General features: G+C 41.2%; 1 protein-coding gene across 1 annotated transcript in view; it reads right to left on the bottom strand.

The window, feature by feature from the left end:
• dnaaf4 (dynein axonemal assembly factor 4) overlaps window positions 1-17,034 on the bottom strand; it is a 115,566-nt gene that overhangs the window by 89,846 nt on the left and 8,686 nt on the right. The window contains exon 2 of the mRNA XM_034175710.1: window positions 7,441-7,588. Coding sequence (XP_034031601.1) covers window positions 7,441-7,588 — 148 coding nt within the window. The remainder of the gene's footprint in view (window positions 1-7,440; window positions 7,589-17,034) is intronic.

The raw sequence follows: 17,034 nt of genomic DNA, 5'->3' as shown, positions 1-17,034 counted from the left end.
TTGATCTCTGCTCTCTTCCACAGCATGTCTTTTTCCTGATTCTCTCCCCTCAGCCCCAACCAGTCCCAGCAGAAGACTGCCCCTCCCTGAGCCTGGTTCTGCTGGAGGTTCTTCCTGTTAAAAGGGAGTTTTTCCTTCCCACTGTTGCCAAGTGCTTGCTCATAGGGGGTCGTTTTGACCGTTGGGGTTTTTCTGTAATTATTGTATGGCTTTTGCCTTACAATATAAAGCGCCTTGGGGCAACTGTTTGTTGTGATTTGGCGCTATATAAATAAAATTGATTTCATTTGATTTGATTTATATACAGTGACAAAGCAATAAGACTAATTAAGGGACTTCGTGCAACTCCTGCCATGCAAAGGAGCCTTGAGCGTGAGCCACAGGTGTTACAGCAATATTCTCAATTGTTTAATGTCAATGTGTCACGTTGTGGCTTTGTCATTCACCGTGATTCTCCTCACCTTGGGGCCAGCCCAATGTAAAAGTATATGACCCTAATGTCAGTCCTCGTTTTGGCCTTGCCGAAATCAAACGCCCAAACATATCAAACATATCAGAGGCAAGGCATGCAAAAATGATTAATGGCAAGCCAACACTGAAGCGCCATCATAAACTCCACTGGCAGGTGCAGGGTCAACTGGCAGTTACTGGACTGAGTTGGTGTGACTTTATCACTGACACGGAGGATGACATGACCGTTGGAAAATTTGGAGTGATGATGAACTGATAAGGGAGATGAAACAGAAGGTGGACAAGTACTTTTTTGCTACATATATGGACGTGTTTCTTCAGGAGAAAGCTACATGAGAAATACATGCCAGAAAACACTGCTAACTTCTCGGCTATACCAGTGGGAACCTGCAAACTGGAAATAAATTGTAAATAAAAAAAAAACTCAGGAATCTGTTAAAAAGTTTGTTTCATTTAAAAATGTTTAATAAATTGTGTATATGTTGGATGAGTGTCTCCTGTTATGTGTGATACACTTAATATGTGAATCTGACTGTCTGCACTACAGCTGAACTACGCCAAACTATGTACACTATTTAAACTATACACACACTATACAGCTGTGTGAAACATGTGCAGAGGTGTTATGAAAAGGACACATGATTAATTCTAGGAGTGAATTCATACTGTCATATTTGACTGAAAAAAACGATGCTTTACTCTACAGGAACATAGCCTTTCAAATCAAGTGGTCCCTGGAAGTTGGTCATGATGCAGCAATTGGTCAGACAATGGTAGAGAAGTGTGTTCCCAGATACAAAACTCCTTCACTCTGTCAATGGCTCTCTCAACAAGGACTCAAAGTCGGGCGATTGCTTGTGTCTTCAGAGCATCTTCTCTGCTGAGCTGTGGTTAGGAATGAAAAAAGTCATTTTTATTATTCCAGTCACAATTGCCTGCACATGTTCAAAAGCTTAATACTAACAGTCACAAGTTTCATATGAAATTTGGAGTCATGCTCACCTGTCATTTTGAAGGGTGGTATTATCAGTGTTGCCCCGCGGTCAGCTAGGATACTCTCATTGGTGAAACCCTTGTCTGCCATGCAGCCATCTCCAGGCTCCAGTAAGTCCAGATGTCCACTGCGTTGTGTCAGTTTTCGGTCTGAGATGGAGCCGGTGAAGAGACTTGATACAAAAAGTCACTGCACCACATAGTGCAATCCCGATCAAACCCTTTAAAGGTTGTAGTGTTTTTGTAGTGTGAAAAAACTTCAGATTTGAGCATGAGGGATGATGGGTTCTGGCATCGCACCTTGGTGCAGTCAAGAATGACTAACCTCTGAACAATATTCGATGAATTTGGCTGGCATGGTCATTTGGACTTGCTGTTTACTCATCCAGATGGGCAGAGAACCAAGGAGCAGGTACAGGTAGTTGGCCCACGTTATCACTATACGTGAGACAGTTGGCACACTGACCTGAAACATGTCAGCCAACACCTTCTCTTGCAGGCCTGCAGCAATGCAGCAACAGTACAGAAAAAGCTCATCTACCAGTTGCAGGTAGTGTGTTGGACTGGGAGGTGTAACTTCAAATGTCTCTCCTTTTTTTGTGCTTTTGACCATTAAACTAACATGGGGGCAGATGACTAAATAGCCTCCCAGAAGGCACTAAAAATTTATCTCAAATTAAATCTTGTGTAAAATCAGATGTCATCATCTGAGATACAGAATCTGTGAAAATGTACCCGACACACTTTCAGCTTTAGCAATTCTTCACCAAGCATCTTTACTTCTGTCTCCAACTGCTGTATGTGTGCAGCAGCAGAATCCAGTGCACCTGTATGAGATGAGAAAAAAATAAAAAAATAACATGACATGGCTTTCTAAATGTTTTCATGCTGGCATTTTAGTAACTGAATCTGTATCCCATGCTGGCTGGAAATTGTGATTTTTATTTTATTTATTGAAATGTGTGTATGTATATGTGTATACCTATATATACAATTTATTTTTATATATTTGTAGTGTATCAGATCATGCTTGGGAAACAGATTTGTAATATCAATGAGCGTTTTGCCTACTACATTTATTTATATATATATATATATATATATATATATATATATATATATATATATATATATATATATATATATATACACACACACACACACACACACACACACACACACACACACACACACATACCTGGCAGTGGAGCAGAATGGTAGTCGTGTTCTCTCATCACTGACAAAACTGCCATGTCCTCCACTTCGTCCTCAAACAGCGGCTCCTCCACAGTCACAGCTGAGCAAATGTCATGGCCTAAACGAGCCGATGCTCTGGTATAAACGGATTCTCGTGGCACCAACATCCCTCTCCAACTATTCCACTCGAACTTAGAGGGCATGGCTCTGCTTTTTAATCGTTTTCAAGTGGCTTGCTGAGCAGTGCTTGTTGAAGCTAGACTGCTAATAGTACCCAGTGGTGGGCACAGATAACCAAAAAATTAAATTCGATAACAGGTAATCAGATAACTGAAAAGTTATCGTCGATAAAGATAAATCAATAAACCACCCAAAAATGTATCGGAAGTTACAGATAACCGATAAATTCCAATATTATCTCTGGCACATTTACAACTACTAGTAAAAAAAATGTAATAGCTTCTAGTAATATTAAAAATAACAACAGACCCAAACAATGAGACCACACTTTTTTCTTTCAACATTCTGCCCCTGCTGGAAGCTCTTGTTTACTACAGTGCTCCCAGCACAGAGGCACCCCGAGAACAGCCATAAAGCAAACTATCAATTACAATGCTCCGGTCAGGCGGAGGTCTTGAAAAATAAAGTCCTGCTGAGTTATGGTTTTGATTTATAAATAACATTAATACCGATAGAATAACTCCATTAATGTCAATTCTGTCATTTGTACAAATGTTGAATAATGCACTAATTCTGAGGTTTTGTAACAAACAGACAGATCGCAAAGGATTCTGGGTAAAAGTGCCTCTGATAAAGACTGATTGGTTCAGTCATTCATTATGTAAACCAACACGTTAATGTGACGTCTGTTGTGTGTTGGTGCTTAAAGATAAATGTGCTTTTGTAAAATATTCCATTTTTTATTTGTAAAAACAGGCATTTTTACGGAGCACTGGAAGTGTCATCGCAAAATGTTTTGCATGTGGAGAGAATGTGCGCACGTTTTATGATGTTGTAAAACGTGCTTTACACTGTGTGAGATGATTTTTCATGCAGGAATTTTTTGGACCGAGTTTCAGGTTAATCGTGCGTCCTGCATCGTGTATTGTACATGGAGTATCAAGCTGCGGTCAACATCTGACGACCACCTCCTGATCGCCGATCGTATGGTCGAATGAGAATCAAACCTGTTTGATATATTACTGTGGTTGGCGGCCGTCGTGAGGGTTTCCTGCTGCTAAAAAGCTACAAGCATCCAAACGCTTGCACTGTGCCTGTGCAAATACTGCAGAGCTGGCTTGTAATGTTATTATTATTATTTTGCTGTTGTTTTGTTTTGTTTTTAAACTTCATTTGTAAAAAAAAAAGAAAAAAAAAAAAGGCATTTGCAAAGCCAAAAAGTTGATTTGACAATCATCTGATATAACCGGGGTCAAAATAAATAGAACACTGCCATCTACTGGTTCCCAGACACTTAGTACTTAGGGCGAATACTGCCATGAACACTACTGGCCAGTAGATGGCAGTAGAGGCCTTGAAAACAAAATTCCAGATAATCCTTGTCTGCTACATTTAAAATGCGTGGAATTTAACAAACGCAAATACAAAACCAACGTCTATAAACCCAGAGAATATATTCAAGAGAGTTTTAGGCACTAGAGTTTAATGCTGTTGTCCGTGGAGCCTGAACAGAGTGTCTGAAATGCATTTGTCCTGTCGACGTACTGAGATTACATCATCATACCCATAATGCACTGCGGGTCACAGCATGTGCTCACAAAACCTTAAAAATTTGCACATTACTTTAAAACTAAACATATATCTGATATTTTCACTTTATAAAACTTCAGACATGACAGTAATTTTAAATAACTTGTCCAAAATTAGTTTGGTTAAAATTTGAACCATAAGTTAAAAAAGTATGCCTCTGGATGAGGTCAGGGGTGGGCAACGAGGGCCGAGACACTGCAGGTTTTCCTTGCAACCAATCACCTCAGCAGGTGGGTTGCTGATGAGCTTCCACCTTGAACATAAACACCTGGTCGTCTTGAAATTACCTGCTGAAACACCTGATCATTAATGAAATCACCTGCTGAGGTGACTGGTAGCAAGGAAAACCTGCAGTGCTTTGGCCCTTCATGGCACATGATTGCCCACCCCTGACTTAGGTGATATTGCCAGCATATCGGTATGGTGTTAAAAGAAATGTTTTTGGGTTTTTTTTTGGCCTTTTCTCCTTTGTCTGCAGAGGATTGAGATGCTTTTCGTACAAGCAGTTCTCTACTGTTTGCAGAGGTTAAAACTGTGCGTCTGTTACAAAACTTTTAACAGGTGGGTGCTGAACTGATTTTCAATTTTAAAAATGGTTGTCGCTGTTCAGCTTTGTTTACTTTATCGGTTTAAAAGTTATCGGACAAAAATTAATCAGAAGATAATTGGTTCGATAATGGTTTTTAAAGTTATCTAAAAAGATAATCCTATAATGAAAACATTATCTTCTATAATTGTTATCGGATTATCGGAAGTGTGCCCACCACTGATAGTACCTGTGGTATAATCTGCTTCACTGAATTGGAGGCTACAGACGAACGTGCTATTCCTTTTGATTGTAAACATTGGTACCTCACCCCGCCGGATAGCTCTCACTCATTCTTGCAGACACTCTGATCACTCAGAAATGCATGAAAGCTCAGGTACGGCTGCGTTTGTTTGTTGGAAGTGCACTGTGGCACAGGATAGTGACAACACAAAGTAGCTTCTGCCATTGTTATTGATGAACCGGAAGTTCTGATGCACAGCTAACTTTTGCTTACGCCTTAGGAACCCGGAAACATGACAATCCCCCATTACAGCACCTGGTTGTCCTGATTAGAGCACTTGGGTTAGTCTTTTTAAGTCACTTCTGTTTTTTCTTTGCTGGTTGATGAACTTGTCATGTCTTCCATCACACGTCTTGATGAATTTTTGTAATTTTTGTAATCCCAATTGTATTTATATTTTTGTCTTATTGTTTTTTTGTGCTTAGTCACTTGGAGGGGTTTTTGGTACAGTCTTTAGTGGGTTTTTGTACAGTCTTTTGGAGGTTGAAATTGTGAGATTTTGTATCATAAGGGGCCTCCTGATCTTCGTGGTGTTTCACTGTCACCTGAAGACATTAAAGTATTTTTGTTTTTTGCATTTAATCCTTGTATGTATATATATATATATATATATATATATATATATATATATATACACACACACACAAGGTCTATTAGAAAAGTATCCAAAATTGTGGATGTACCTGGACATGCCAGAACATGTCCCGTGAGGCTTCATCACGGCATTGCTGTGCGCCATGCGGCACCGCAGCGACGCGCGAAGCCTCCGCTCCTCTTTCCATGACAAAAACTCCTGTAACAGTGGAATGTGCCGTTCATTTCCAAACTGGACGCTGTGTTTTATCCGGGACGTCGTCTGACTAGGACAGAAACTGTGAAAAGATGTGGACATCAGCACTTTTTCGGCACATTGAGACAGACGTGCAGAGGAATTCCGCACGTCACGGTGCTGCATGGTGCAAAGCAACGGCGTGATGAAGCCTCACGATACATGTTCTGGCATGTCCAGGTACATCCACAATTTCTCGGATAATCACTCGATGGAAAAACCACCGACAGCTGTCTGAACGCCATCTCAAAGCCGTCCTGTGAGACCAAAACGGAGGTGGTTTTGTCTCGCTCGATCAGCGATTCGGTCCTGACGCGCGAAGCCTCCACTCGACTTTCCATGACAAAATCTCTTGTTAAAAGTGAAATCTGCTGGAAAATGGTTGATGTCCAGCTCTTGTGATAACCAGAGAAAGTGCACACGATGGTCCCGGCTCCACAGAGCCATCCGTTTAGAAATGATCCGGTGGTTTGTGGCTCTCAATGGCGGCACGGAGCGCGGCGCGCCGAGCGTCCTTAAAGCTGTAGTAACAGTCCTTATTCTCTGTGAAGCCTGTAAAATTTTCACCGAAAGCCAGATAAATTTTTCGAATGGTTTCCAGCTGCCAGTCTCTAACAGTTTCTGAAAAAATTCTAATGGAAAAAAAGCCCAAATCATTCTGCCATTGCCTGACAATGAAAATCCGCCGAGGGGGTGGACCACTCCTCACTCAAAGCCTGCTCACAGGCGAATGACGCAACCGACAGGCGTGGAAAAACTCACGCATGCGCACGAGGGTTCAAGCTTGTCTGACACAATCACACGTGATTCAAATCCATATGGTTTTTGAAAAAAATAATAAGGTCGGATACTTTTCTAATAGACCTCGTATATATATATAAAGAGTTCAGATGCAAATCCCAGTATCTTCAAAACCATTAATTATTAGTTAAGGCCAACATGTACTTGGCTGTCAAGAGGACCATCAGTGTGCAAAATATGAAAGAATTTGAACAAACTGTTTTCATTTTATTGATGAAAGTCTGTGCATTTCCGCATATGGTTTCCTTTAATCTCCATTTCCAACTGCATTTTTCTTCATTTGAAAAAAAAGTACTTACTGGGTTTTGCATCTGAACTCTTTATATATAAAATCAGTAACTTATTTAAAGTTTTTCCAAGTGCATTGAAGCTAATAGCTGTTAAATCTGCTAACATTAGTGCTGTGACATTTAAATGTTGCTCCACTGCGGAAGCCTTGCCAGCACTTACTGCCGACAGCGTCAGAAGTTACACTGCTGGTGTCAGCAGCTTGGAGCTCAGTCTCATTATTTTTTCCTGGTGACGTTCTGAAAACCTCAGCTGTCTTACCAGCAGGTATCATCAGATGGTCCCACAGCTTCTCAGCCCTCTTTGGCAAGGAGATGACGGCAACTCCTTTTCCAATTCTTGCGGTGCTTTTGTCTTCATCCACAGGTTCAAAGAGGAATGCCTCAAACAAATATGGTGGGAAGTGAATCTGGGAAGAGAAAGGAAAAGCCTGAGCCTAAAGGGGTTGTGGACTTCCCACTTGGAAGAAGTAAAAAAAAAAACAATGCAGCTTTTCCTGCTATGTTTTAAAAAACTGTTACTGGAAGAAACACTAAAGCACCTTCAACCTCAAAATATGACTGAAAAGGACATTTACACAATACTTTCCACTCCCAAAGCAACAAATCCAAAGATTCATTGGAATGATATGATCCTGACCTGATGGAAGCAGGTGGGTTTGACTTTGGTTTTTAGGTGTATCAGCAGAGGTGGGACAAAGTCATGGTCAAGTCAACAGAAGCAGAAATCCCAAGTCAGACTTGCTATCACTGACTGGTAGATGAATGAGGACCTGTTGTGCCAAGAACTGCAGAGTGACTTGAAAATGTGTTTTTCCCAGGTTTTTTATTTTATTTTATTTTTTACGTATATTGCCACAGCAGGGGTGGTGGTCAAGTGGTTAGTGCACTTGTTTTCATTTCGGAAGGTTCCCAGTTCAAACCCCTGCCACATTTCTCCATGTGATGTGGTGTTGTGTGAGGAAGAGCATCCTGTGTAAAACTTGGGCCAAATCAACATGCAGATCCACCTTGGAGCTGCTGTGGTGACCCCGAATGAAAAACAAGGGAGCGGCCGAAGGGACTTACTGACACCCAACATACAGTACCACCTTAAAAGGGGAGGAGCATAATGTGTGAATTTTGACAAATAAATTGTAACTGAATAATGGCCCCATGTAGTTTAGAAAGATGCCACAATCTAAAAAAGAACAGAAGTAAGAAAAACAAGACCAATCAGAGATTTCTGACTTTTGCCAATCCAGATCACCTCCAAAATTCAGTGGAGTCTTCCATTCCCGAATATCTATCTGTGGTGTAAATGTGGTGATAATACATGAAGTAGTTTTGAGGTAATCATTCAAAGCCTACGGTTCTGGTGCTGTTAGATCTCAGTGCTGCATTTGATACAGTGGATCATCATATTCTACTTGATAGGCTGGAAAATCATTTTGGGATTACTGGGAGTGCCCTTGCATGGCTGACGTCATACTTGACCAGTCGTTCTCACTGTGTTTTGTACAGTAACACTACCTCTAACCTTAGTGACATGAAATTTGGGGTTCCACAGGGGTCTGTCTTAGGCCCCCTGCTTTTCTCCCTTTATATAGCACCCCTTGGGCACACATTGCGGCGTTTTGGGATTACCTTTCACTGCTATGCAGATGATATTCAGTTATACATGCCGATAACTGCTGGTAATCTCATTCACATAAAATCCTTAGAAGATTGCCTTGCAGCAGTGAGAAGTTGGATGTCTAGAAACTTCCTACTTTTAAACTCTGATAAGACTGAAATGATGGTTCTTGGTCCAGTGAGACATCACCATCAATCTGACCAGTTAACGCTCAGCCTCGGCTCGTGTGTCATACTGCTTTCTTCCACCTGTGAAATATAGCGAAGATTCGTCCCATCCTGTCTATGGCTGATGCTGAGACTCTATTCCATGCGTTTATCTCTTCTAGATTGGACTACTGCAATGTTCTATTTTCTGGTTTACCACAGTCCAGCATTAGGGCTCTCCAATTGGTTCAAAATGCTGCAGCCAGACTTTTGACACGAAGCAGAAAGTTCGACCACATTACACCAATTTTGGCATCCCTTCACTGGCTTCCTGTCCCAGTGAGATCAGATTTTAAGGTTCTGCTACTAACCTATAAAATCATTCATGGACTGGCACCTCCCTACCTAGCTGACCTAATTAAACCTTACGTACCAGCCCAGGCTTTGCGTTCTCAGGGTGCAAGACTACTTTGTGTCCCGAAGGTGACACAAAGGGGGTCACAGAGCTTTCTCTTATCGTGCCCGTTCTATGGAATGATTTCCCTGCGTCAATAAAACAGTCAGATTCTGTGGAGATTTTCAAGTCCAGACTTAAGACGCACTTAAGTTCCCTTTTATATGGTTAGCATACTGGTACAGTTTTGTTTTACGCTTTTTACTCTTTTAATTCATTTATTAGTAATTGGAGCGGGCCGCGGCCTCAACTTTACCTAAATTCTGGGTCTTTTAGTGAAGTTCAGGGCTAGCGGCCGGCGATTACCTTAGTATTTCTTGTTTTTCTTGTTGTTTAATGCTGGCAAATTATACTGTATTTTTTGTCTTTCTGATGCCTGATTCTGTTTTTTCTCTGTTTAAGGTGCAGCTCCATCCACAGATGGGAGTTGTATTTGTGTTGGGGACCCTCCTGTCCTGTGCGCCAATAGCATTTCTTGTATATTCATCCGTGAATTGTTCTGTGAATTGTTCTGTAATTTATGTCTGTATCATGGCCCAAGCAGAGGGTCACCCCTTTGAGTCTGGTCTGCTTGAGTTTTTCCTTACCACTGTTGCTCTGGGGGTTGGTAAGGTTAGACCTTACCTGTGTGAAGCACTTGTTGTGATTTGGCGCTATATAAATGAAAATAAATTGAAATTGAAATTGAATTGAAAGCCTATATACACCTTAACCGTGGATGCTGTGTACGCTGGACGTCTGCAGAGGAGAGCCACCAGGATCTCCACTGGCCAAACTCACCCCGGACACCATCTGTTTGCTCCGCTCTCATCAGGGAAGCGATTCCGCAGCACAAAAACCCAGACTAGTAGATTGAGGAACAGCTTTTTCTCCAGAGCTGTAGCCTATATCACGCCCCCACTCTCAGACTCACCAGCTTCAGCTACAGTCTGAACCACAGCCTATTGTACCAACTGTATTTTAAACAGCAATGGGCAGTGCAATTTTTAAATCTCTCTTTACATTGTAAATAACATAAGATGCCTATTGTTGTTTTATGCACCTTATTTCTCTTATATTTTATTTTTATTTATTTATTTTATTTTTATATTTACTCATTGCTGCTACTGACTGGTTGTCACCAACAAAGTTTCTTTGTTTATTACAATGACAATAAAGTCTATGTCTTTAAGGGAAATCTTGATCCAGAATCTGGATCCGTATCACCTCCAAAATTTGATGGAGTCTTCCATGCCCTAATATCTATCTGAGGTGCAAATTTGGTGAGAAGCTGTGAAATAGTTTTGAAGAAATTCTTCAAAGTCTATATAAAGGGAAATCTTGTGTTATGTGTTGGGGGGGGGGGGTTTGGCTGGCCACGATGCTTTTTGTATGCACTCCAGGTGGTTTGTGGGGGGCGTGTCTGAAGCTGTGATGATGGATGAAGCGTCTCTCACCCTCCACCGTCATTATGCCAACCCCATGCACCTGATGAGCAGTTCACGTGCAGATCTAAAGGACTACCAGCTGAAGTGGATACCCTGATGAGCAGTTCATGTGCAGATCTAAAGGACTACCAGCTGAAGTGAATATCCTGATAAGCAGTTCACGTGCAGTTCCAAAGGACTTCCAGCTGAAGTAGATATCCTGATGATGTACTGCATTTAAGCCATGACTGCTCTGTGTAATGGGCTGGGGACTCAACCTTGTTGCTGCTGTGTGACGATCGTTTGTCTAACATTGTGACGCCGAGGATCGCTCCAGGTTTGACACACCGTGCCTGTTAAGGAGATGGGTGAGGGACATACTCCATCAGCACACTTCAGAGGTAACTAAAGCTTTAAATGACTTTGAGTAATTAACATTAGTAATTTGGCGTCTTGCACGCAGCTATATTTGAGCTACACTGATAGTTGTGTAAATTCACTCTTCACAGCCGTGGCGTGCGGATTGATGGTCCTCCACGGGCTGTGAGAGCTGTCTCTTTAATTGAGTCTGAATTAGAACCTGAATGTGTTTGCTGATGGTGTGAACCCTAAAGAGTATTTGTGTGAACAGTGTGGACTTACCTCACCTCTCATCCTTAACAGGCACTGTCCGACTCATTGACCACCTGTGGGGTGCCGGCGGGAATTCCTAGGTCCAGAGCGTTCGGGCTCCAATCCCCTTGGGCGCTGGGAAGAGCGCGCCATCCTCCACCTCACCAGGCCGTTAATGTATATATTTGTACTTGAAATAAATCTGTTATGTTCTTTGGAACCGCTCTCTGTTTATTTAGCGCTGGGTCCTTGTCAGACGCTGGTTCGCTCATCTAACCCGCGTCCAAACATAACATCTTGATCAGCATCTCCGCAACACATGGAGGCAAAACGGAGTAATTTTAATATTAGATTATTTTTTCTTTGTGGATCATGGGATAGTTTCCTTGCGTTCAGACAGAAAAGCCCACTGACTGTGGTAAATAAGCCGTTAATGAATGAGGCGCATAGTGATTCTCAACTTCTTGCCCAAATTGTAGCTCATGGATTTAAGCGGATGGTCTGAATGCAGTGCCACAGAGATTCCGCAAACGGATTACACCTGTAGCGGACTGAGCCATTGTCCTATCTGCTTGAACACCCACACCAAGGGCTGAAACTCACCAACCTGATGGACAGTCTCTGCTGCTGAAACCCTGATCTGCATTCTGGCAGAGGAACTGTTTAGAAAAGTGCTGAACTCACAAAGCAACTTTTTTCAGCCACACGAGGAATTCAGATGTATTTTCAGATGTTGTTTTCCAAACTCAGGAGGCCTTATGTGGATTATTTTTCTTCAGGATCATATGATGATGAATTCCATAAACAGGTAAGAATTTTTATTTACTCTGCGTGTGAATTTTCTCCGCATAAGGACTGCGGCTTTCAGTCAATTAATGGGCAGCATTGACAAAAGCCTGTAAAAATTCATATATTAGCCACATCATTGTTTAACCCGCAGTGTTCAAAACGTATGAAAAAAGTAGCGGCTTATAGTCCAGAAATTCTGGAGTGTGTGCGTGAAAATCCCACACTGAGAGGTTCACATCACACTGCTGTAAAGCGGTATTGGGTCACGTAGTAGCAGAGATGTTTTATGATTACAAGTACAAGTAAATTAATACGGGATCGGACTGGTATCTGGATCGGTGTATCCCTAATTAAAATATAATAGTATGAAACAAACATAAATACACCCCCAAATCATAAAAACCTGAGATAGACCAGAAAATGCATAATAATAACAGTAATACTGACATGCAGTGAATCTTACATTGACTTTTACATATTTTATAGCAGACATTATGAACTGAAGCTACCAGTATTTCATACTTTATGGTCATCTTCAGTCCATTTGTTAATGTACATCCATGTCTGCATTTATGGCCTGAAACACATTCTAAAAAGTTGGGATGTTGACAATAATTTAAGGCTAATAATGAGGTAATAAATAAATAAACAAAAAATAATGTTATTTCAAACAAGTGATGCCAAAAGGTTATTCTACTGATTGTGGAGTCAGGTTTGGATTTGCCAGCATTTCGTTCCCCTCAGACAGATTACTCTGTACCAACCCGGAGGTTCCATGAGAGTCCAAACAACACAGACGCCTTAACTAGAGACTTAAGAAGCAATATTATTATATCGCTGCGACGCTACGCATACTCTGGCTGATTTCTGGTCTGATATTTCCCATATCAGACTGTTTCCATGACAATCGATCCGGATCGTGTATCACATTTGTAACTTTGTTTACAATTTTCATGGCACGAAATAAAACAAGAAGCGAACAAGGAAACTATGAGCGATGAAGAGGACAATTCCCCGAGCAAATTTTATTACACTAACGAGTTTGAATTGGAGGAATTAGCTCAAAGTGCACATGTAAAAATGAAGACCAACAAGCAAAATGAAGACCAACAAGATGAAAACACAGCTCCCAACATCCATAAAATGCACAAATTATTAACCTCATTTGTAGGGTCTGTTTGGGAATATCAGACCGGTCTGTATACTGCCAACACCTACTCTGATACTTTCCTGTACAGACCTTGTGCTCTGTTAATAACCATTTAGTACTTGTGATTTTTTTTTTGTCATCCTATTAACATCTTGTGTGAAATCATGTAGTTCCATTGATACTGTTACAGGAAATCAGAATTCTCAGCTCAGCATAGGGTCTGTCCTGACTGACATTTATACTTTTTTCCTCATCTTGCATGTTTTAAAAGATACTTATCCTTAATCTCTGGCAAACATAACAGAGCTAGCCATAGGCTGGAGACAAGTATTTTATTTGTAGGATATTTCTAGTAGTATGTAAATTCTCAACCAATCAGAAAGTCACTACATCATTCAGTCTGGCTTGTTGTGCATTTCAATCTTCAAATTGACCTATCACTCCATAAAAAAAAGTTTTAAGTTCTTTTATGGAGTGATACATTATCTTGAAGTTATTTAAATTAATGCATCACTCCACAAAAAAGTTTTAATTTGTTTTATGGAGTGATACATTAGTTTAAATAACTTTAACGTAAACTAACGTATCACTCCATAAAAATCACTATATGAAAACATGAAGTCATTTAAACTAATGTATCACTCCATTAAAAAAAGCTTAATTTTTTAATGGAGTGATACGTTAGTTTAAATAACTTTAAACTAACGTATCACTCCATAAAAATCAGTATATGAAAACATTAAGTCATTTAAACTAATGTATCACTCCATAAAAAAAGCTAACATTTTTTTATGGAGCGATACATTAGTTTGAAGATTGAGACAGAACAAGTCAGACACCAGAAGAAAATTCAATTACTAAGTTGTTTGCATTTTGTGAAAAAGCAGGAGAAATTTCTGGGATTATTCCAACATCACCGCATTCTGCACAAAGCTCAGCATTTTGAAGCTCATAATCCAACCCAACCACTCAATTATGGTATCATGTTTTTTCATAATTTAGACATCAAAAACATCTACGGACATAATTCTAACAAGCTCTAAGAAACTTCAACATCTTCAGCAGTAGCATAAAGCACTGCAATCTACAGGAATAAGGACACATTTATTGATCAGTACATTTTAACCAGAATGCATTGCATTGGTCCAACTTAGAGTGCCTTAATTGAGAGAGTGACATCAATTCAGAACATAGTGCCATTTTGGTTCCAACTACACTGAACTAATGAATGAACCTTTTATGTTTTCAACATTTTTTAAAATCATTTAACCACATACAGCAACACATACAGGTACACAACACATACAAGTGCAATCAAATAAATATAAAAATAGTTAAGATATCAAATTTAAGAGGGGCAAGGACTGAAGGTTAAACTGTCTAAGTGTAACATTTTTCAGAAACGAGTGAAATACTTGGGCCATATCGTGTCTGCTGAGGGGGTGTCCACAGATCCTGACAAAGTGGCAGTTGTGCAGGACTGGGAGCAGCCTAGTAATCTGGCAGAGTTGAGGTCATTTTTGGGTTTTGCTTCATATTATAGGCGGTTCATTGCAGGCTTCTCAAAAATGGCTGGTCCTTTAAATCGGATGGTGGCAAAGATTCTTCCCCCAAAGAAAAAGGGAAAAATGCCAAAGAAGCCTTTAGCTAAATGGTGGGACTCTGAGTGTGAACAAAGTTTTTTCAAGCTCAAAACTGCTCTAACAACAACTCCTGTCCTGGCTTATGCAGATTTTCAGAAGCCCTTTGTGTTGGAGATAGACGCCAGCCATGAGGGTCTAGGGGCTGTATTATCACAAGAGATTGGGGGTAAGTTGAGACCCATTGCTTTTGCAAGCCGTAGTTTAAAACCTACTGAACGAAATATGAGTAACTACAGCTCTATGAAGCTTGAGTTGGTAGCTCTTAAATGGGCAGTTACTGAGAAATTTAGAGAGTATTTGTTTGGTAATAAGTGTATAGTGTTCACAGATAATCATTTGAGTCATTTGGCAACAGCAAAACTTGGTGCTACAGAGCAGCGGTGGGCCTCAGAGTTGGCATCGTTTGATTTAACGATTAAGTATCGCCCAGGTTCCCAGAATATGAATGCAGATGCTCTTTCTCGCCGTCATTTAACAACTACAGAGTCTTGGGAGGAGGAGGTTTCTGTGGTACAGGGAGAAATAGGTGTGCTACCTGGCTTTGGTCCTTCTGACCTCCACGTTTTACAGTCTCAGGATCCAGTTATTGGAAGCTTTCAAAAATATTGGGAGGAGGGTAGGATGCCTAACTCTAAGGAGAGACAGGAACTCTGTAAGGGTTCGAGGGAGTTGGTGCGACAATGGGGTTGTCTTAGAGAGAGGGAGTCAGTGCTTTATCACTGCGGTATTGTATCACTTCCTGTTCCGGAGCACAGCGGTGTTTTTCTGTATCTGTTAGCTGTTTAATCTGGGCAGTTAGATTGATCTAGTTATCTAGATTACGATTTGTTTCCCAGTGTAATCTTTATGTGCCTTAACTAAAGCACTCCTTCTGCTGAATCACCTCTAAATTATTTACACATTATTCACTTTGCGTGTTTTTAGGAATCCGCTAGCTTAGCGTAGCTACTAGCTCTTAGCCGATTTAGCATGGCGGCTTCTCCTGTCTCTCCCGCACTTTTCTGCTCTGGGTGTGAAATGTTTAGTTATTCCTTGGCCTCCTTTAGCAGTAACGGTACTTGTAATAAGTGTAGCTTATTCGTAGCTTTGGAGGCCAGGCTGGGCGAATTGGAGACTCGGCTCCGCACCATGGAAAATTCTACAGCTAGCCAGGCCCCTGTAGTCGGTGCGGACCAAGGTAGCTTAGCCGCCGTTAGTTACCCTCTGGCAGATCCCGAGCAGCCGGGAAAGCAGGCTGACTGGGTGACTGTGAGGAGGAAGCGTAGCCCTAAACAGAAGCTCCGTGTACACCGCCAACCCGTTCACATCTCTAACCGTTTTTCCCCACTCGACGACACACCCGCCGAGGATCAAACTCTGGTTATTGGCGACTCTGTTTTGCGAAATGTGAAGTTAGCGACACCAGCAACCATAGTCAATTGTCTTCCGGGGGCCAGAGCAGGCGACATTGAAGGAAATTTGAAACTGCTGGCTAAGGCTAAGCGTAAATTTGGTAAGATTGTAATTCACGTCGGCAGTAATGACACCCGGTGTCATTAAATTGGTGTGTAACTTTGCAAAAACAATGTCGGACTCTGTAGTTTTCTCTGGGCCCCTCCCCAATCAGACCGGGAGTGACATGTTTAGCCGCATGTTCTCCTTGAATTGCTGGCTGTCTGAGTGGTGTCCAAAAAATGAGGTGGGCTTCATAGATAATTGGCAAAGCTTCCGGGGAAAACCTGGTCTTGTTAGGAGAGACGGCATCCATCCCACTTTGGATGGAGCAGCTCTCATTTCTAGAAATCTGGCCAATTTTCTTAAATCCTCCAAACCATGACTATCCAGGGTTGGGACCAGGAAGCAGAGTTGTAGTCTTACACACCTCTCTGCAGCTTCTCTCCCCCTGCCATCCTCTCATTACCCCATCCCCATAGAGACGGTGCCTGCTCCCAGACTACCAATAACCAGCAAAAATCTATTTAAGCATAAAAATTCAAAAAGAAAAAATAATATAGCACCTTCAACTGCACCACAGACTAAAACAGTTAAATGTGGTCTATTA

The sequence above is a fragment of the Thalassophryne amazonica genome, chromosome 8, assembly GCF_902500255.1.
Source record: "Thalassophryne amazonica chromosome 8, fThaAma1.1, whole genome shotgun sequence".
Lineage (NCBI taxonomy): Eukaryota > Metazoa > Chordata > Actinopteri > Batrachoidiformes > Batrachoididae > Thalassophryne > Thalassophryne amazonica.
The sequence above is the reverse complement of the archived record's forward strand: the minus strand, read 5'-3'. Positions and strand labels throughout refer to the sequence as shown.